The 19,408-nt window shown below is 45.6% G+C and overlaps 1 protein-coding gene across 10 annotated transcripts in view; it reads left to right on the top strand.

Moving 5' to 3' along the window:
• The window catches only part of EHMT1 (euchromatic histone lysine methyltransferase 1), a 121,682-nt gene that overhangs the window by 68,728 nt on the left and 33,546 nt on the right, over positions 1–19,408 (top strand). For 8 of the 10 annotated variants that reach the window (XM_026860763.1, XM_026860764.1, XM_026860767.1 and 5 more), the window contains exons 3-10: positions 964–1,520; positions 4,114–4,155; positions 11,370–11,547; positions 13,333–13,469; positions 14,370–14,558; positions 15,210–15,290; positions 17,248–17,488; positions 19,195–19,326. In XM_026860763.1, coding sequence (XP_026716564.1) covers positions 964–1,520; positions 4,114–4,155; positions 11,370–11,547; positions 13,333–13,469; positions 14,370–14,558; positions 15,210–15,290; positions 17,248–17,488; positions 19,195–19,326 — 1,557 coding nt within the window. The remainder of the gene's footprint in view (positions 1–963; positions 1,521–4,113; positions 4,156–11,369; positions 11,548–13,332; positions 13,470–14,369; positions 14,559–15,209; positions 15,291–17,247; positions 17,489–19,194; positions 19,327–19,408) is intronic. The other 2 variants (XM_026860772.1, XM_026860770.1) reach the window with 1 other exon arrangement.

Genomic DNA, 19,408 nt, shown 5'->3' with positions numbered 1-19,408 from the left:
GTTGCCTGGGGAGCTGCTAGTTTGCCATGTCAGAAACCTTTCTGTAAGTACATGGTTTTCATACTTGGATCTTTTTCAGCTCAGGTCTGAAATCTCTAATGGGACAAATCCATTAATGGGGGGAGCATGGAAACTTAAGAAGAGAAGAAAAAACCCCTTTTCACATGGACACTCCTGTTTTATCTGTGTGTGAGCTTTTGGTCAGTCTGCCGAAATCTTGCTGCATTTGAACCATGTAATTATTTTAGTCTAGAATTGCATTTAACATGCTTCACCCCGTGTTTACTCTGGCTTTTGCCTCTGAAATGACACTGTGAATTCTGCTTCTGTGCCACTTCATCCCAGCGGAAGAGACGGTCTCCACTGGACAACATTGCCAGGAGAGCTGTGATTACCAGGGAGTTACTCCTTGCGATGTTTCATGTAGCAGCGGAGCCCTGACGTAGACAGTTGGCTACTGAGCTGTGTCTGTGCCACAAAAGCTCACCCATACAGCTCATCCAGCGAGCTTTTCTTGTGTCAACCTGGCATTGTGAAGGGCTTTGCCAGAGATCTGATTGCAAGATTGGGCAGTGTTTTGTTTGACATGCGAGGTGTTGACATATGGTCCAATAAATGTAGTTATTGGAAAAGCTAAAGATAATATTTACCTTGAAAAAATCCATAATTAGGAATAAATGGCCACATCTGCAGCTGAGGCAAGTGAGAATGAGTGCACTGCTTTCAACTGAGCCGCCCACCCCAATTTTCACCATCTGAGGATCCCGACAAGCTGTTCAGGTAGGTGAATGAGCAACCCAGATGGAGAGAGACAGAGGTGTATATATAGCAAACAGTTTTCTGGAGGAGAAGTTTGCTCTTCCTTAGCACTGTAAGTAGCTGTACCTTCTCTTTGGAATTTTGATACCACTTGTGACCCTTTTCTTTCTCCTCTCTTCCTCCTTATCCTCCCTCTTTCTCCAGGGTTTAATGCCATGGCTGCAGATGAGAGTGCTACAGAAAAGCAAGCGGGGGAACCAAAAATGGCAGTAGATGGTGAAACCAACGGTTCCTGTGAGCACAGCGAAGCTGGTAGCCACCCAAACCCAGCTAAAAACACTCAGGACAATACGAAAGTGAGCCAGCAGGACTCTAGTACTAAATTAAATAGGATAGCAGAAAACGGCATTTCTGAACGAGATGGTGAGACTGGGAAGCAAAACCATATGAAAGCTAATGACTTCACACAGACTTCTGTAACAGGGAGCAATGGATATATTCTAACCAAGCAGATGGCACAGGAGCAACCTCTAAGGACTACCAGCACCTTTGCTTCTCTCACCGGCCATGCTGCAAAAACCCTTCCAGGAGGAGCAAGCAAAGGGAGAACTGTGGGCTCCTTTTCTCAGATGCAAGCCACGATGCCAGCGAAGCTCGGGGAGGGCAGTAAGGACATGGACGCTAAAAAAGCCACCGCTGCTAACACTGAAGTCAAGGTCCACAGAGCACGGAAGACAATGCCTAAACCCACCCCTAGCCTGGTAATGTATATGCCCAGCAGTCAGTGCTGCTGCGATTGCTCTTGGCTTTCTTTGAATGTGTGAGAGGGATACCTTGCTGCATGGGAACACGTGTCATTTGGAGGTGTCCCACTGAGTGGATTGATTTATTTTTTTAAATATTTATTTTTATTTTTTCTCTTCCTACAGAGAGACAGAGGTGTTAAAATAGTCACATGGCCACCATCAACTCTCTTCCCCAATGTGTTTCTAAATACATAATTGATCAATTACCTTCTCCAACAGATGTATGCGAGGCACTAAATGGCCTTTCTCTCTTGGCTGTATTGCTCGTCAGCTGTCTGCTGAAATCCAGAGCTGCTTGTGAAACAAATTAGATTTCTTATAAGTTCAACCCAAAGGAAATTAAGCATAGCGTGTTAACTTGAGGCTTCTCCTAAGCTTGGAAGCTGTCAAGAAGCTGATATGTGAGGCAACTTGATTGCATTGCTATATCATTATAGTAGTAAACCAGATGATGTTTTCTCTCTCTCTGTATGTTGCCTGCAGTAATGCAACTTGTTCAGGAATCTTCACTCCAGAATCCTTAGGGGCGGATTCACCATCACTTAATAAAACAAAGCTCTGCCTTTTTGTAGGAGGCGAAAGAAGATGTAAAATTGTCTGGTGCGTTCATGTTATAGCGCACAGAAATGGGCCTTTCTTTGTCATGGGCCAAGTTTGGGGTTTTTTTTTGGTTCATTTGCCAGTGGTAGGGAATGGGTGCTGGAACAGGCAGGTGTCCACATGAGCACATGGTCTCCAGCCCTGTGACACTTTAGCTACAAAAAACTAGCTCCTCTCACTGCACTGTGTCTAGGGGTGGAGAGAGACTGGTCTTTAGGTATCCTGCACCTAGGTCAAGGAGAGGGTTGGGAGCCCTGCCTGGCAATGTGAGTCACACCCAGAAATGAACAGGAAGCTGCTGCAGCTTTGTAAAGGTTGCTGCAATGGATTGCTGTTAGCTACCAGCGTATTGCGGACCAGCAAGTGCAGAGTGATCCTCAGATGTCACCCACATGTTGCAGCACAGCAATAATATGAAGTGAAGGCCTCAAAGCTGTGAATCGCTGTGGTCTGGAGCAGGGGAAGAGACAAAAAAAAAAAAGATGGGTGGCACCTAGCCAGCCACAGATGGGGAAAGGTGCCCTTGGCTGCAGCACCACCTGTGCCTCCAGAAGCAGGTGGGAGTCCAAAGAGCACATCAAGATTACAAACCTCATGGGCACCCAGCCTCAATAGTAGGGCGCAAACTGCGCCTGCCATGATTTCCCAACCATTCTCCCAAACCATTCATTTCCCTTGTCTTCCCCTGATTGCATTTGAATTCTCTCGCTCTCGCACTCCTGCTCTGTTTTCTGGCTGGCAAGCAGGGAAGCCCAGATGCAATACATGCAGCCTGATGAAAATCTCACATAAGGCTGTCTCTTACCCAAACAAGGTTTTGCAGCTGAAACTGCCTCACAGCTTTCCTCCGGCAGCCTGTTGTGCACTTAAATTAGGTCGGGCAAACCCCCAGACCCATGTGGAATTTGACAGGGAGAAATCCCTTGTGGCTGAGCAATTGAAAGAGGCAATTCCCTTCTAAAAGACAACTCCTAGGTTAGGAGGGAGTGTTTTCCTCATTCATATTTTATGTTACATCAAAAGAATATTTGTACGCAAGCCCTTGTGCTTCAAGGTTTGTCTCTGGAAAGCTGCATGCAATGTTTGTGAACACTTGCAGCACTTGGTTACATGAGTTGCTGTCGTGGTGCTGTTGATGGTTATTTGCTCACACAGTAACAGCGGCTTCAAAAACCAAAGTCTGCAGTTACTGGGCCACTCTAGAAAGTGCACAACCTGTCCTCAGCACCTCTGGCCATTCTCCCTGGGTTTAAAATAGGGAGAGAAACAATTCACAAGAAGGGTGGTAAGAAGAGGCTTTTCCCATCTTCTCTGCTAGAGCCTCTGCGTCTGAATGTGAACCCAATATTTGATCTCATTTCTGCAAGACAATAAAACATCTGTTTTGTTCAGCCTTCCTGATAATTACTACCTAATTTTTCCCCATTGTCTTTCAAATCTACATGCTATTTTCTTTTGAGTAGCAGAGCTCTTGCTAGTTTTCAGTTTTCTGTCCTGATTATTTCTTTGTTAAGCTGCTTATAAGAGGCTCATCAGCACAGCAGTGCTGTAACTTTTCATGCACCAGCCTCCATGTTCACACCTTTTCTCCTTCAAAAATACCATGTTAGCAGGTGTTGTATTCCAGGAAACAAATTGTGGAAATCACCCAGAAGTTGATGTTACACAGCAGTTTTCTTTGCTGATATTTTTTAGAGCATTGTTATTTTCTTGGTAGCTTGTTCTTGCAGACCTGTGTTGCCTGGGAGAAGGAGGGCAGGAAGTTATTTTGTTGCCTGCAAAGTGTAAATATTTGTTCCTCCAGAAACCCACTGGGGCCAAAAAATTATTTTCTGTAACCCAAGAGCTGTCAGGGGACATTGGTAGCCTTTTCCTGCACACATGGATTGGTCTTTGAAAGGAATAAAATAATTTTCTCGCAAATTTAACCAGCTTTTTCTCTGTTTAGGAGTTGCTTCCTGAATTGGGATCGAAGCTGAATCTGAAACAGGTGACAATTTTAATTGATGTTGTCGCATGTTAAAGTGGTTTCTGAATAGAGACCTCAGAAGAGTTGTTGATAGCATCATTTCTTCTCCCCTTCTGAATAGTGCAATAACATGAGTGTTGCACCTTTTGGAAGAATCTTTCTTTCCTTCCTAATCCATTTACAACCCTATAAAGAACCTAAAGATTTCCAGTGTCAGACAACAGACTGAAAAACAAGTGTGTGTGTCTGTGTATGTGTGTCCTGTGCTTGGAGAAGGCCCCTCCTGCTCATAAACTAGTGTTTCTGAGCTTAATATCACAAGATGGAAGGGATAAAGGCTGATAAAGGTAGTGAAAGCATCCCAAAGTTATCTCTTGAGATAGGAGGAGCAGTGGGAGGGGACTGAATTGGGAATCCCAAGTTATGTTTCATTTCATTACTTGCTGACCACGAGGCTGTAGTCTGAGTTTTGTGTCTTTGGTGGTATTCTTTTATGCTGTGCAGAGGACTCAGTCAGGGAAGCTGATCTGTCAGGAGAAATAGTGCAAAAATCCATGAAATGAGTATCTCAGCCTGATTGATAGTGTGTGCCCAAAACGTAGTATGAATTTAAGTGGGGCAGACAAAGCCTAGGCAAGAAGGAGGGGCTTGGAGTGGTAGACACTTATGTTGGTCTACCAACCAGCAATTTCATCAAAGGGTACCTTTAAGCAGCATTGCCCCTAAATATCTGATCCCAGGACCGGTAAGCTGCTTTCTTTCTGTGTGCACACAGGTGTTGCTGTAAAGTATTATTTTCCGTGTCAGTGCCCAGCCGTACTGCGGCAGTGTGCTGACACGTTCTGTGGGTTGCTCTGTGGGAGCTCCTGGCCCAAGAATGTTTTGTGTTCATCTCTTGGGGCCAGGCAGGTGGCAGTTGGTGGTTTGCAAGTGGCTGGGATTGCTCAGCAGGCTCAGACCCTCTCATATGCAGAAAACTCAAAACAAAGGGCAGATGCTAATGGGGATGGGGATGGGGGATATTGTCTTCTTGGGCCAGGAGGGGTGATGCATCTTGGAATAAATAAAAAGAAGAGTACAGGTTGTGAAATAGAGTTCTCCAGCTGATTGCAGGTGCTGCTGTCATCTGAACCTAGAACGTGTGCCCATGGTGGACCCTCTCCAGAGGGGTACCCAGGTGTGCACGGGGTGGACTGAAAGTGCGAAGTCCATGTGTGCAAGCTTGGCCATGGTTAAATATCTCCTATGAGAAATCTCCTTCGGGAGTGACGAGGCCATAGACTACCACTGGACTTCTTATAGAGAGGGTTTTCTGCAGGGGAAAGTGGAAAGTGCATGTATATTGTGCAGTACTTCTCATTTCATATTAACTGGTTGTGCTTGTGCTGCTGATGTGGCTGCACTGGCTGAAGGTGGCTGCCCCAGCTGCTGACCACAGCCCTCAGATATAACCGTCCTGCTCCCAGGTCCCCAGCAGAACTATTTCTGTCAGGAGACTTGCTATCGAAACTGGCTTGAGCTACTCTGTTTCGTTTTGACTGGTGTGTGACACTCCCTTCCCCTGGAGCTGCTCCGTCTCGGAAGGGACAGGGAGTGGGGTCTCTTCCCCCTGACCCAGCAGAGTCCACACCTCTGAATAATGCTGGTTCAGAAAACCATTAAATGCAGGTCTGTGGCTTGGTTTAGGAACAACTACACTTAAGCACAGTCTGCCTGGCAGCCTAAACCGCTATGATTTTATGCAGATACCTGACCGCACACAAATCAGGGCAATTGTAATCGAGTCACACAGGATTCCCTCTTCTAATGGGCACGTGTTAATCTGCAGATAAAAGGGTGCTAATAGGTGGATCAGCCTTGCAGCTTGTCTGATCTAGATTTAAAACCAAAGCCATGGAGGTTTCTTTTTGATGCTCCAAGATAAGGTTTAGGCAGTGGTTAGGATCCCCCAGCAGCTGTGCTGAAATTCGGTAGTGAAGGGTATAATTCTGCAGCAGTGGAGGAAAGGGAGAGTAGCACCACTACTGTAGTAGTTTTTTTCAGAGCATAGCTCCTACAGGCCCTGTCATCCTCTCATGAGAAATTTATATTTCTCATAAGACTTATATTTCTTGCTTAAATATCATTCACCAGTTGTTAAGAGGCAGATGCCCCTGGGAGCTGCTGCTTTGTGCTGTTCAAACGCAGCGCCTTGGTACAAATCTCCTTACCCCTCTGCATGATGGATGGAAAGAAGAGGGTTGCTCGGTAACAGCCGCCGTGTTGCCCAGTGGCAGTGGTGGTTGGTTTATTCCTCCTGGCTAGGTGGCTTTAGTTTCAAGCTCGTACTGTGCTGGAAATGAAAGTCCTTAAAAGAAGAGAAATAATAGAGCTCATATGTCTAAGCCGGAGATGGTTTCGGGTGTCAGGAGCAAATGGCAGTTGTTCTGCTGCACTATTCAAAGCTGCCCCGAAGCAGGACCTGCAGGACCTTTGCCAGTGTCCTTGCACAGCACACAGATGGAGCTGTGGTCTGGTTTCTCTTTGGTTGTTGCTAGCTTGCTTGCTTTGGTAATGGAAAGACCTCTTAATTGCTGAGCTGTGGGAAGAATGCCATGTGCGGTCTGTCAAACCAATGCGGGGTTTGATTTGTAAGGTTTGTTCTGTATTTTTGCCTTTGGGGGAAAAAAAAGGGCTGATATTCTAGTTTTGCCACTTTTAGTAACTTCTCCCGGCTGCTGTGACAATAATGGAAACATGGTAGATCCCATTAAAATGTAGAAAGTACTTGAGTTTAATTTTTATAAACACATAAAATACTGTGTTCTTATACCAATCTAAGCAGTTCTCTTGACTATTTCTCTCATAATGGTGTCAGACGTAGTTGTGGTCCCATTTTCCAGACCCAAGCATCTCTGGAAGTGTTGTCCTGAGCCTTGGAATAACTGTCTTCAGTTTCTTGACTATTCCTTGCAATGCCCAATGTGAAATAGTGACTTTACAGCCTTTTGCGTAGGATGAGCTAATGCCACATGAGAAGCTGCAAGAAATAAGATATTAGCGACGCGGTTTCTTTCTCAGTCAGTTTTGATCCTTTCTTAGCCTCCAGTGGCCCACACGTGGTGGTTAGGACAGCATGTGAACATGCTCAGACTGTGTCCTGGAGAGTTGCCTTTGCCCAGGAGTTTCCTCGCCATACTTCTCTAAAACTGAAAACTGGTCTTGACTGTTAAATATAATTGGGGGGAAAAAGAAAAGATTGTTTTGGACAAGGATAACACACAGCAATGAAGTTTCTCTAGGATCAGGAATAATGCTTCTCACCTTTAATTTTGCTCTTTGCAGTAGAGGCCATGTAGGTGTTAGATGAAAGCATCTCTGCTCTCTTGAATGTTTGTTGGTTTAAGTGAAGGAGGATGATCTTCATCCAATTTCTGAGTGTAGGAATCTGCTTCATTAAAAATGTGGGCAACTCAAAATGTGCGTGTCCTCGTTAGTCTGCTTAGCAGATCAGTTCATGCCCAGCAGGCCACTGAGAGTCATGCATGGTCACTTCTGGTGCAGGCTTCAGCATTGCCACACTGGCATTTTCCACCTTTAGCAGAGGATTCTGGATCTTCAGGAAATGAAACAGGAACATGATAGGATTTGTCACATCAGATTGGATGAGTAGATGTTGAGTAGCAGTCAGCTCCACTGGGTTCACTGCCAGCTCTTTGTGACACCCTTTGTGCCTTGCCAGCACCAGTGTCCTCTGCTGGGAAAAGGGAAGGGAGGCCGTAAGCCAAGAAGCAAGCATTTGCTTGGATGGATACTGAGCTACAGGCAGTTTATAGATAACTGCTTGGTGCTGTGCCTTGCGCTAAGAGAAGGAAGGGCAGGAGGAACCCCTCCATCATGAAACTGGAAGAAGGTGGCATGTGACAGAAGCATTAATTGCTGTCAGCTCTGCCAGTGACTGTTGCCCACAGAGGTGGCTTAGGGCTGGGTCCTGTCCTGCCTCTTCTGCAGGAGAAGCCTTCATCTGAGGTTGTCCTTGGACAGCCTTTTCCCCAGCAGGAAACTCAGTGGAGCTAAATGGATGTGCAGCATTTTCAGAAGCCCTCTGATGGTGCTGGGGGCTTGCAGGTAGATCTGTCAGCTTTATATTTAGGTGGATCACTGTAATTTTTTGTTTCTCTTTTGCTTCAGTAGGAGTCTGTTGTGGCTCAAATACAGTCTAGCACCCGCTTGCCTCACTCCCAAATGCACAGTCTGTCTTTTGCCTTTGCTTCTTTTTTTTGGACCTGCCCACTCTCCTCTGCTGAGCAGTGTGATGTGCTGGTTCTAACCTGGGCAGCGAAGGATGCAGAATATCGGGGTGAGGAAGGGCCCAGGTATGCCTGAACCAGCTCTTGGCCAGTGTAATGGGATTTTAAGGAAGAAGAAGAAACTTCCCAGAGGACCAGTGTGCTGGATTAGCAAATCCTCTTTTCTGGGAGTGTTTAAATTTGGAGCAGGTAAAGCAGAGAATAAAAGCTCATTGTAGGAGACCAGTATGGGCTGTACCTACAGGCTTGAGTTAAGAATCTTACACAGTTCAGAGACATTAGAAATGAGAAAAGAATAAAGTTTCATCCGCTAAACACTTGTGGGAAAGTAAAATTTAATAAGAACAGCAAAGATGTAATTGTTTTATCCTGCTAACATTGAAGAAAGATGGTGAGAAAACTGAGTAACTGCTTTCAAATGTTTGCTGACCCTTTTTATTACAGTCCTTGGATTTAGTATTTTTTATGTATATATATATACACATGTGAAAGATATATATGTTTCACTGCTGGCCTGCTCAGCTTCCCATGCCATCAGGCTTTCTGAGAGATCTGGTCACCTCTCTGTGGGAATTCTTGTTCTTTAGCATTGCTGCATATGCCTCCAAGTAACAATCCAGATCTCACAAGGCTTAATTTGATTTTTAAAAACTGTTTTACCAGAATTGCCATGCAAAAGTCACATTTAACAGTTGTCATGCAGCCCTATTGAAGATTTTTAATTTATTTCCATATTGTAATTACAGGGGAAGAGAAAAACCCCAAGCTAATAACATACTACTTTTTCATTTAAAATTTGATTATGTTCTTCCAAACAGCCTGGCATGATCTGAATGTGAATTCTTGATGTTTGGGAGTAACAGCACATTTTATCAGAAGACCAGTCGCAAGAACCTGCACTTAAAGGACAAAATACGCAGCCCTTATGTACTCTTGTTGCAGCCAGCTCTACATCAGATCTGCCTCTCCCATGCTCATTTTTCTAATTTTAAGTTAAAAATGGAAAGCAGTGGATGTTCCCGGGGACTTGGGAATTCTCCGAATAATCCTATAGCCATTAGTTACTGTTAACCTTTAGATTTATAAACTAGGGACTTTTAAGAGGTATAAATAGTATTGTTGAGACTATTATCAGCATACTGTGCCCAGCACTCCTGACATACATTTTTTAAGGAATAGAACAAGTGGGAGCAGTCTCAGGAGTGATCCAGTATTCAGAAAATGATCCCATGGACACTCCATTTGCCCATTCTATTAAGCTTGTTGAAGAGAAAGTTAAAAAAAAAAAAAGTTGGTCATAGTCCATAAGTATCTACTTGGAGTGAGAGTTTTTGATGATACAGGGCTTTTTAATTTAGTTGAAAAAGCATAATGCATATAATTATTTGACAGTGAGAGCAATTAAGCATTGGAACAACATATCAAAGGATATGGTAGATTTGTCGTCTTTGAAATTGTTAATCCAAGACTAGATGCCTTTTAAGAAAAAATGTGGCAATTCAGCCATAAGTTATGGGTTTGATGCAAGAATCATTGGCAATTTGATGGCCTTTTTATGCGGGTCATTTTTGATTATCATTACAGCTTTTCTGTCTGTGACTGAGTCCTTGCTTTCTGCCAGCAGTCTGCACATGGCAGAGCTGTAATTAGGAAAATCAGTCGCTTCCCCATTTGTTCACAAGGTCGCACTACTTGAAAGCAGTGTCAAAGAGTGCCTATCTGAACCTGGACTTTAAAGAGTGTTTTTATTGCTCGCTGCATTTTATTCCTTCCTTTCTTTTGCCTGGGTTCCTCTTTCTGTTTTGGTATTTCAGCTGTTGCTTCAGAAGTCCTGTAAGAAGTACTTTTCTGCAAGTGGAGCAGCACTAAAACATTGCCACCACAAAGCTTGTAATCTGCTAACTGTGCTCTTGGTTTTCTGGAGCATCTCTGCCAAACCTGCCTCCTACTTGACAGTTGAGTGGACAGTGTATGGAGAAGTGTGGATGCAGCTGGCTCATCTGTTAAATAAGAGGCAAATCCAGTGTAAAATGTCAAATCAGATGCAGCATTTAGTCCACTCTCTTAATACAGTGGTTGCTACAAAAGGTGCAGTGCTGTGGGATGTGGAGCTGTTGGAACCCTGCTTTCATCACCAAAGGTGCTGGATAAGGTTTTGCATTGAGCATAAGCCTGAATCAGAGCAGGTGAAAGATGCCTTGGTGCCTGGGAGCCTCGCTCCAGTGACAGGGAGTGCAGCAGCAACTACAGAATTCTCTCGGTTTTCAGCAGGAGCTTGTAGCCTGCACTGTGTTTGGTGTTGCAACAGGTAGATCAGGAGTACCTGCACTAACTGGTTTCGAGTCAGCTTGGACAGGCAGTGATAGTGCTGTAGGTGAACCTGCAATGTCAAGCTAATACCTTCTTTGCCAGTGTTTTAGTGTGTGCTAGGCTAGAAGTGGGAGCCTTTGCTAAGACCTAATTGTGCCAATTGCTGTCCGAAAGGAAGGATCCCTTCCCATTGCTGCCTGCTCCTCTGAAACGTCTCTGCCAGCCTGTTCTTGTGCATGCTTGATGTGACAGCCACACCTGGGACGTGTTTCAAGGAACAGGTGTATTTGTTGCATTTGTTCTTCTCCAGAGCCAACCAAATGCCTGTGTAAATAGTGTCTGATCCTTTTCATTATCTGTAGTTCTTTGGATCTGCCACTCTGCCTCTGCAAGGTAACCCTTCACCTTCAAAGGCAGCAGCCTTCAACGAGTGAGGGAGCAGCAGACTGAGAGTGTTTTGCAGTCTTGAGGCAAAGTAACATTATGTGCTAGAGGAGGGGCCGTGTGGTTTTGCTTTGAATGTCTGGTCTTGTCTTCAAATGAAAATGATTATGCTTGAGAGAAAGGAATTAAATTTATTTTCTGATTACTTGTTTTTAATGCAGAGGCTCAATTTAACTGCATTTTGTTTTCCAGCATGCAAGTAAAGACTCCAAAGATGGGAGAGACATCAGAGATCAAAAAGAATCCAAGGAGGAAGGCAACAAAAACATCCTGGAGTTTGGGAAGCCATTGCCGTTGCCCTCTCTCCCAGGCCTTCACCAGTCACTACCTCAGAACCAGAGCTATGTGGCCACCACAAAGTCACAGACAGGTATAAAGGACAGAGTTCAGATCCCTAGCACCACCCATCTCCCACATGTGTTTGTATCCTGGAGAATAAACCCTGTGAGGAGAGATTGAAGGAGCTGGGACTGTTCAGTGTGAGGGAGCGAAGGCTGAGGGGAGACCTCATCACTCTCTACAGCTCCCTGAAAGGACATTGTAGAGAGGTTGGTGCTGGTCTCTTCTCACAGGGGATTGGCGATAGAACAAGAGGGAATGGCTTTAAACTGCAACAGGGGAGGGTCAGACTGGACATTAGGAAAACAATTTTCAGAGAAAGAGTGGTCAGAGAGTGAAATAGACTGCCTAGGGAGGGGGTGGAGTCACCATCCCTGGATGTGTTTAAGGGTCGTTTAGATGAGCTGTTGGGGGATGTGGGGTAGGGCAGAACTTTGTAGAGTCGGGCTGATGGTTGGACTTGATGATCCCGAGGGTCTTTTCCAACCTGAATGATTCTGTGACTCTATATGTGTGGCTGAGTGGGAGATGAGGCAGGTTAACAAGGACTGAAACCTGTTAGTACCTTCTTCCTGCTGAATTTCCTTTCCTGCTGGCATCAGCAGTGCTGGTGCCATAGACCTTGTCTGACAGATGCTGTTTCATCTGGACACTTCACTGCAAGTGGCTGTTGCACTGCCAGTGTGATGCTTGTGTCCTCTGCACTCCCTTCTGGTCACTTCTGGATGTTGTACAGGGTATATTCTTGCAGTCCCCTGTTAAAGCAGCCTCCCAAGTGAAGTCCAGCAGTTTCCTGCTCCACAGGGAGCACCCACCATGCAGTCCTTCCTGCGCGGCCTTGTTTCACGTGGTGCAAGTCCCTCCCAGGCGGGGTGGGCAGGTGGGTGTGCTCCATCAGACACCACCACAGCAAGGATCTTCTGACAAAACTTGTTATTAGAGGAGACACTTTCATGCCATCTTCCTATGTGATTTTCTGTCAATTCTGAGGGACTTCGTTTATCACTGCAACTGATTACCATAAACTACATCACTGTAAAGAAATTTAATCGGGTTAACAGATTTTTGGAGAGGTCTCTTCCATTGGAGAAATTTCATCATATTGGGAGATGAAGAAATGCTTTCAAGGAACAGGCTGCAAACGATAATGCTTGTGCTGAAGCTGGCTGTTCCCTGCTGTATGCTATTCTTAAAAGAGCCTGCACTAAGCATCCTTCTGATGTGTATTCACCAAAGACAACATCAGGCAGTGAGGTGTGATGACTGATTTGATTAGAAGGCCAGGAGGGAGACTTAACAAATTAAGACCCAATCAAAGTAGTGAAAGGAATCAAACAAACTTCCACAGTAAGTGTGAAATGAGGTTAAATGGCAAATGGCTCTTTATTTAAGGTACCTTTTCCCTGTGTGTTCTTCAGTGATTGTATGATATCTTTCATTGTAGGTTGGTATTATTAACTTTGAAGTATCTATTTGAGCAAGTTGGATTCTATTCAGTGTCCTACGACATCAGCAATACTTCCAAACACAGGATAACTTAAGGATTTGATATTGTGTGTGGTGATGTAAAGGCCAGAAGGAGTGTGGAGAGGATACGCAGCATTTGGATGGGTTTGCAACACTGGCAGGAAGCTCTTTGTGTGTTTGTGTGTGTGTGATCATTTGGTTGACTTGTAAATAAATTAGTTGGAGTGAGAAACCTTTTTCTCAGATAGTGCCCTCAAATGTGATTTCCCCTCAGTGCAGCCTCTACTCTCTATCCTTCTTCTTTTCATTCCTGAGAAAACTTTGGGTTTCTTTTGCTTCTCCTTTCCAGCTGCTGCAGTATCTCGGAAGAAAAAACGGAGAATGGGAACCTATAGCCTGGTTCCCAAGAAAAAGACCAAAGTGTTAAAACAGAGAACGATGATTGAGATGTTTAAGAGCATAACTCATTCCTCTGCGGGTGCCAAGGTAAGGGGAGCGTGGAGCCTGCTGGACATGTTTGTTGTCATCGTACATGTCCCTTGTCTTGGCACACCAACCCCATGTATAGGCACAGGGACGTACATGCTGGCTTGTTGCAGTCAGCATCTTCTGTTCTGATGCTGTATCTTCTCTCTGGCAACACCATCCTGTCCGTAGCAGCCTGCTGCTTTGAAAATGGCTTTTTGAGAGTGACTGTTCAGATACTAGCTCTTAAACAAAGGTTTTCCAGTGAATGTTCCCCTTTTGTCCCGTGAGTCCTGTGGGACTGGAGAGATTTCAAGGATACCCCATGTAGTAACCTTTTTGTTTTGTGTCCTCAAGGTAACTGTCTAGTGTTGCTGCTTGAGGCTGTATGGCAGAACAACTGGTTGCTTAAAAAGGTGTAGACAGAGACTCACTCCTGATCAAATTCTGCTTTTGCTGCAATCCATGCCCTGGAGTTTTGGTCTTTGAATTCAAGGAGAACAGTGCTAGGCTTTCTTGGAGTGGAGGGAAAATCCCTCTGTGATTTAACTTCTTTTTCCATTCCCTAGAAACCGTCTTGCACTCTTGGTGGAGACGCCCTTCCATGTTTGAACTAGACTGCAGGGGTCTGTCTGAAGTCTGCACAGCAGCCCTCCTCCCTTTAATGCCTCGTACAACCACATCAGTCTGGAATGACTCCTCATGGCTCCTCCGTCCCCAGATCGACAGGGTTAGGTGACACATGGCAGGCTTTCAGACTGGCCTTGCTGGCAGCATGGAAGAGCTCTGGAGGGACATGTAGTCAGCTTTCCCCTGGCAGCTTCAAGGATCCTAGCACATAGGTGGTCTGGGTTGGGTTCAGCTGCTCAGTCCTATGAATTGATGTTGTCCTTATGGCTTATGTGCTTGGGCGACTTACAGAGTGAAAAGGACCTGGGTGATGCCAGCCCTCACGTGAACGGGGAAAGCATAGATGTAGACTCTGAAGAGGAAGACTCTGATGAGTTGGAAGAGGAGGATGATCATGGAGCAGAACAGGCAGCTCTGTTTCCTGCAGATGATAATAGGACTTCTAAAGACAGCGCATCTGATGCAGACAATGCCAGAAAGGTATTCACATGCCCTGTGCAGGACTTCAGGGAGCAGGATGGGACTCTGCTTGTACACATGGGATAGGAGTGGCATAAGCTGAGACAATTTCTGGGTTTTCTTAGCCTGCAGAATGTCAGAAAGCACAGCAGTGGTAGTGAGGCTTTTTGAAGACCATTTCCTGCTCCCCCATTGTACCTGTCAGAGTCTCCCCACCTATCCCTCAGTTTCAGCCTTGCTACATAAAGTCTGTGGTCCGCTATACATGCAGAAATCCCACCACGTTTAGTTATGAGTTTCACTGAACCAGTAAGAGACATCTTCCTAATCATGCTTGTAACAAGCTGGTAAAGCACTAAAATTGGTTTAGTTCTTTTTTTCCCCAGATCATGATACATAATGGAGACATGAGGCTGGTTTTGGATAATCAAGGAAGTTAAGATTTGGTTGGAAAACTTTCTTTTGGGGTTGAGTTTTTTTTTCCCTGTGCTGTTGCCATGGATGTACCATGACCTGTGTTAACACCCTTGGAGTTCTTGTCCTGGAAATTCTGTTAGTGCATGTGCAGGCTAGGGCTGGGTGCTGGGCACAGCAGGATGATGGGGAGGTGCTCTGCTTCGAGAGACCTGACCTGACAGATTTTTTCTGTTCTTGGGCAAATGGTGGCTGCAGATTGATGATGGCGAGTCTGAGGAGGAACAAGAGTCTGGAGAGTCTGGGGAGGAGGAGGAAGATGGAGATGAGTCTGACTTGGTAAGCCTGGCTGCTAAGTGTGTCGTTCAGTCTTTGTCCTGTTGATAATACTTTTCCCTTTGCACTGCTGCCAGAAAGAGAGAGAGCAAAGCGGTGCACTTTCATGTCTCTTTGACAAAACTCACTCTCTGAAACCACCCACACACAGAGTATTGTTTTCCACAAGGTGCTTAACCCTGATCTGTGATACAATTGCTTGCTTTCTGATGCTAATTAATAGGCTTTTGTTTGTTGTTTTCAACAAGGTGTTGACTGCTTTTAATCATTTGAAAATTAGTAGAAATATTTAAGGATCCTTAAATTCTTCAGATGCAGACTTGGCTAGTGGTAGGAGCCAGCAATGTTTCTTAACAACCTGAAGCTCTGCACTGCTTTGCGGAGCTCAGGTGGAGTTTTTTCACAAAGCCGCTGGCCCAGCCCACAGCATAAATTCATACTGATCTGACATGCCACCTCATGGTACCAGATGAGCAGCTCTTGTCAGGGAGTCATACAAATAGCACACAGATAGAGAGAGAGACACTCCCTTGGAAGTTGTCTCTGTAGTGCTAGGGCAAGACTTTCACCAGCTGCTGGTGGTTTTTATTTTTTATTTTTAGATGGCTGGTGAAGAGAACATGTTTGGGTTTTTTTTTAAATTTAAATTATTGATCATTGATTGTCTCTGTCCCCCACCTTCCTCTTTACTTAAAAATTTTACTTCCTTTCCACAGCATCTCACATTGGGGAGCCAACATTTAAGGCACCCCAACTTTTCAGTCACTTTGAGAAAATTACTGGCTTAATTTTCTTCATGTTTTGAGCTGAAGGTAGAAATGACTATACCAAGTGAATTGTTCAAGCTCTTTAGGATCTTGTTCCTTGTGCTCTGACACTACAGAAGCCAGAGAGGGCCAAGGAGCAGGGTCTGTGTAGCCTGCTCCTGTCTGTGGGTAGCTGAGGCTAGTCTGTAGCATTAGCTCAAACCAAGGGTTGAGCTTGCAGTCAGGTCCAAACTCCCAAGTCATATCTTCACATCCTAGACAGTGGTTTTTGCTCTGTTCATACATGGTGAGTCAGTCAGTTCCCCAGACAGGGACTGGCTCAAACACAAACCTCTCCCCCACAAGCAGTGTGATGTAATTGGTATAAGCCACGTGGCGGGGCATAACGGAGCCCACACTCGGGGACTGTTCCTGGGGCAGTGTAGACACATTGTAGAGCTGCCCCGGAGAGCCAGGGCTCAGCGCTTTGCCTGCCTTCGCTCACTGTGGTAACAGGGCATGGTGCAGCACCGGCTTCCCATGAAGGTAGGGTCTGATCCAGCCACTGTTAATGGTAGCAGGAGGTTTTTCGTAGGCTTTGGTGGGAGATGGATAAGCATCAGGAGCTGATAGTTTTGATTTGAACGTGAATTTTGCGATTGATGTGTTCAAGACTGCCTCAGAGCGTTGGGGTGCCGGATTCGCCGTTCCAATGTTGACTTTGAAAACCCACCCCAGCCAGACAGTTGTATTTTTTTAAACCCAAACCCTGTTTAGATTCATATATGTGTCTGAATATTTGCTGCATGATTAGCCCATCCTACTCTGTACCTTGCTCAGGAAGGGGGCTGGTCTACTGCTGCAGAGTTCAATTCCCCCAGGTCCATCCCAACGCCATAAGGTGGCTCTTCTGGTGCAAGGCAGGTTTTTGTGGGCATTTTCTAGCATGACTGTGGAGCAATGTGAATATTTTAGTTTGAAAAAACCCACAATTTTTCTGGGAAGAAGCTAGAAGTGTGCATGTGTCTGCATCCTTGCATTGCTGTGTGGAGGTGCTTGGCTACTACTGCAATGAGTGTGGTGTAAGAGCTGATATGGAAGAGAAAGTGAAGCATGCACTGTTGAAATGACAGGAAATACACCCACACGTGTGCTTGTGTTTCCTTTTCGGCACTATAAAGACATCTTAGCACCACTTGATTTCAAACCCCCAGTCCTTAAGGCCTTTTCGCATAACTCAAGCTGCGAGAAGTCTCTTTCGCATGGGCGCAAAGGACTGCTGGGACGCTGATGCCAACATGCCTTACATGCACGTGGCCTCTCTGGTTATTCAGAGCTCAGAGTCCAGTGTCAAGAAGAAGCTGCTGAAGAGGAAAGGAAAGACGGACAGTCCATGGCTGAAACCCACCCGCAAGAGGAGACGGAGGAATAAAAAGAAACAAGCCAGTGTGCTAGGTAACTAATTGTGTTTTGTTCCTTAACTACACAGCAGTTAGCCTTCCAGGTGGAGGGGTGAGGACCTGAGGACTGTAAGGCAGTGGCTGTCTGCAGAGCTCGCTCTTCCTTTACAGGAATGGGCTGTATGATAAACCAGGGTGTGAACTTGCCTCTCACTGGCTGTAGCTGTTGGTGTGCACACTGTGACAGCAGAATACATACGAGGTGGCTTTATCCTTGGCATGATGGAGGAATATTTTATTTTTGTTTATGGACTCACTTTATTTTAGAGTATCCAAAAAAGACCTCATGGACCCATGTCTGTGGGGACTCATATCCCATGAGCTTGGGGAGTGTGATTAGATGCAGAAGGGAAAGGAAGAACCACCCCAGAGTGATGCTTAGTTGCTCCTGTATGAAGATTTGTCCAGCTGAATGGGTTGTGCAGGTTGTCTTTGCTTCTTCTGGAAGCACCACAACATCTGTAATGAGCTACCTCTGACCCAACTCATGGTGGACATCGTTCAGGTGGTCATTCTTGTTTGATCTAAGTTACCCAACACTCAGAGTTTTCACTGTCCTTTGTCTTCTAAAAGCTGTGGGGTGGGGAGAGCCAGGAGTGCAGGCTGGATGTGATCCTTCTTTTTCAAGAAAGGCAACAATATGGATGAAAAATTGGATAGTCTCTGAAGCGAAGCTGTGCCTTCAGCTTTGTTATTAAGGTTTCACACATCCATTGCCATCTAAGGGTTTATTCTTCCATGCCTGCTAATTGTTTTTGAACAGGCCATTTCTAATCAGCAGATTTGTGGCTACTTCTGAGCTGAGTGACCGTGTTTCAGCCTTTGGTCTGTGCCTGGGGTTTGTCAGTCATCTGGCTTGCTCCTCTTCCTCACAAGACAGTCCCTTTCTGAAGACAAAGTAGGGACCATTGATTCCTTTCAGAGCAAATAACTAATTCTTCGTTTCAGATGCAGTCTGGTTTTCTGCCCCTCAGTAAAGGTGGCAGCCAGTCTTCCAGGCTAATGAAAGCCTCTCTGGCCAAGCCAGAGTGGAAGAAGCAAAGCAGGAGAGAAAGTGAAGCCAAGGGAGTGTGAAGAGATTGACAATTCCCGTGGAGGCTCCGAGGGGTCCCCATGCAGTCTCTTCCCAGCGAGGGATCCCTATGCTATCTCTTCCCAGCAGCAGCTTTGTTCACTTAGAGCCAGAACTTGGCTTTTATGTTTTTACCCTCCCATTAAGCTGAATGTCACCTGCCTCGTCCTCTTCATGACGTACATGATGAGCCAGTTCGCTCTGCCTGGCCAGGGTGTGCCTGGAGCCCTTTGCAGCAGGTTGGAGACAGGACGATGTGCTGAGCCCCAGTTTCATCCCTCCCTTGTGCCATTTAAGCTTCCACTGCTGATGCAGTACGGCAGCAGGCAGATGTGCCTTTCAGAGACAGAACTTGTTTCATTTATTCTTTTTTGTTGTTACCTATGTAAGTGGAAGTTGAAAATTTGTCTGATCAGACAGGGAATGAAATAAGAGATCAATCGTGCCATATATATGCCCAGATATTGCATTTTCATAATTCTATGTGTGTCCGTACTCATGGCCTCTCTGAGGAGCCTGCGTACCACCTGCTCACGTAAATATGGCCCTTACACCCGCACGGGCTTGCATGCAGTTTGTTTATTTATTTTTTCTCCCAGCCTTGTAAACACGCGTGTGTTTCCATCTAGGTGCCGAAGCCTATAAACCATCTTTGGGAGGCAGAGAGGGCCCGGGCCAGGAGAACAGCATGGAGTACATGGAGGTGTCCCTGGATTCCCTGGATCTCCGGGTGAAGGGAATCCTCTCCTCGCCGGCGGGAGGTGAGTGCGCCGGGCCGATCTAGGCCGGGCTGGGCCGCTCTAGGCCGGGCCGAGCCCCGCCAGGCCGGGCCGGGGCTTTGTT

The sequence above is a fragment of the Athene cunicularia genome, assembly GCF_003259725.1.
Source record: "Athene cunicularia isolate RWA chromosome 17 unlocalized genomic scaffold, athCun1 chr17_part1, whole genome shotgun sequence".
Taxonomy (NCBI): Eukaryota; Metazoa; Chordata; class Aves; order Strigiformes; family Strigidae; genus Athene; species Athene cunicularia.
Note: the sequence above shows the minus strand (reverse complement) of the source record. Positions and strands in the feature narration are given on the sequence as shown.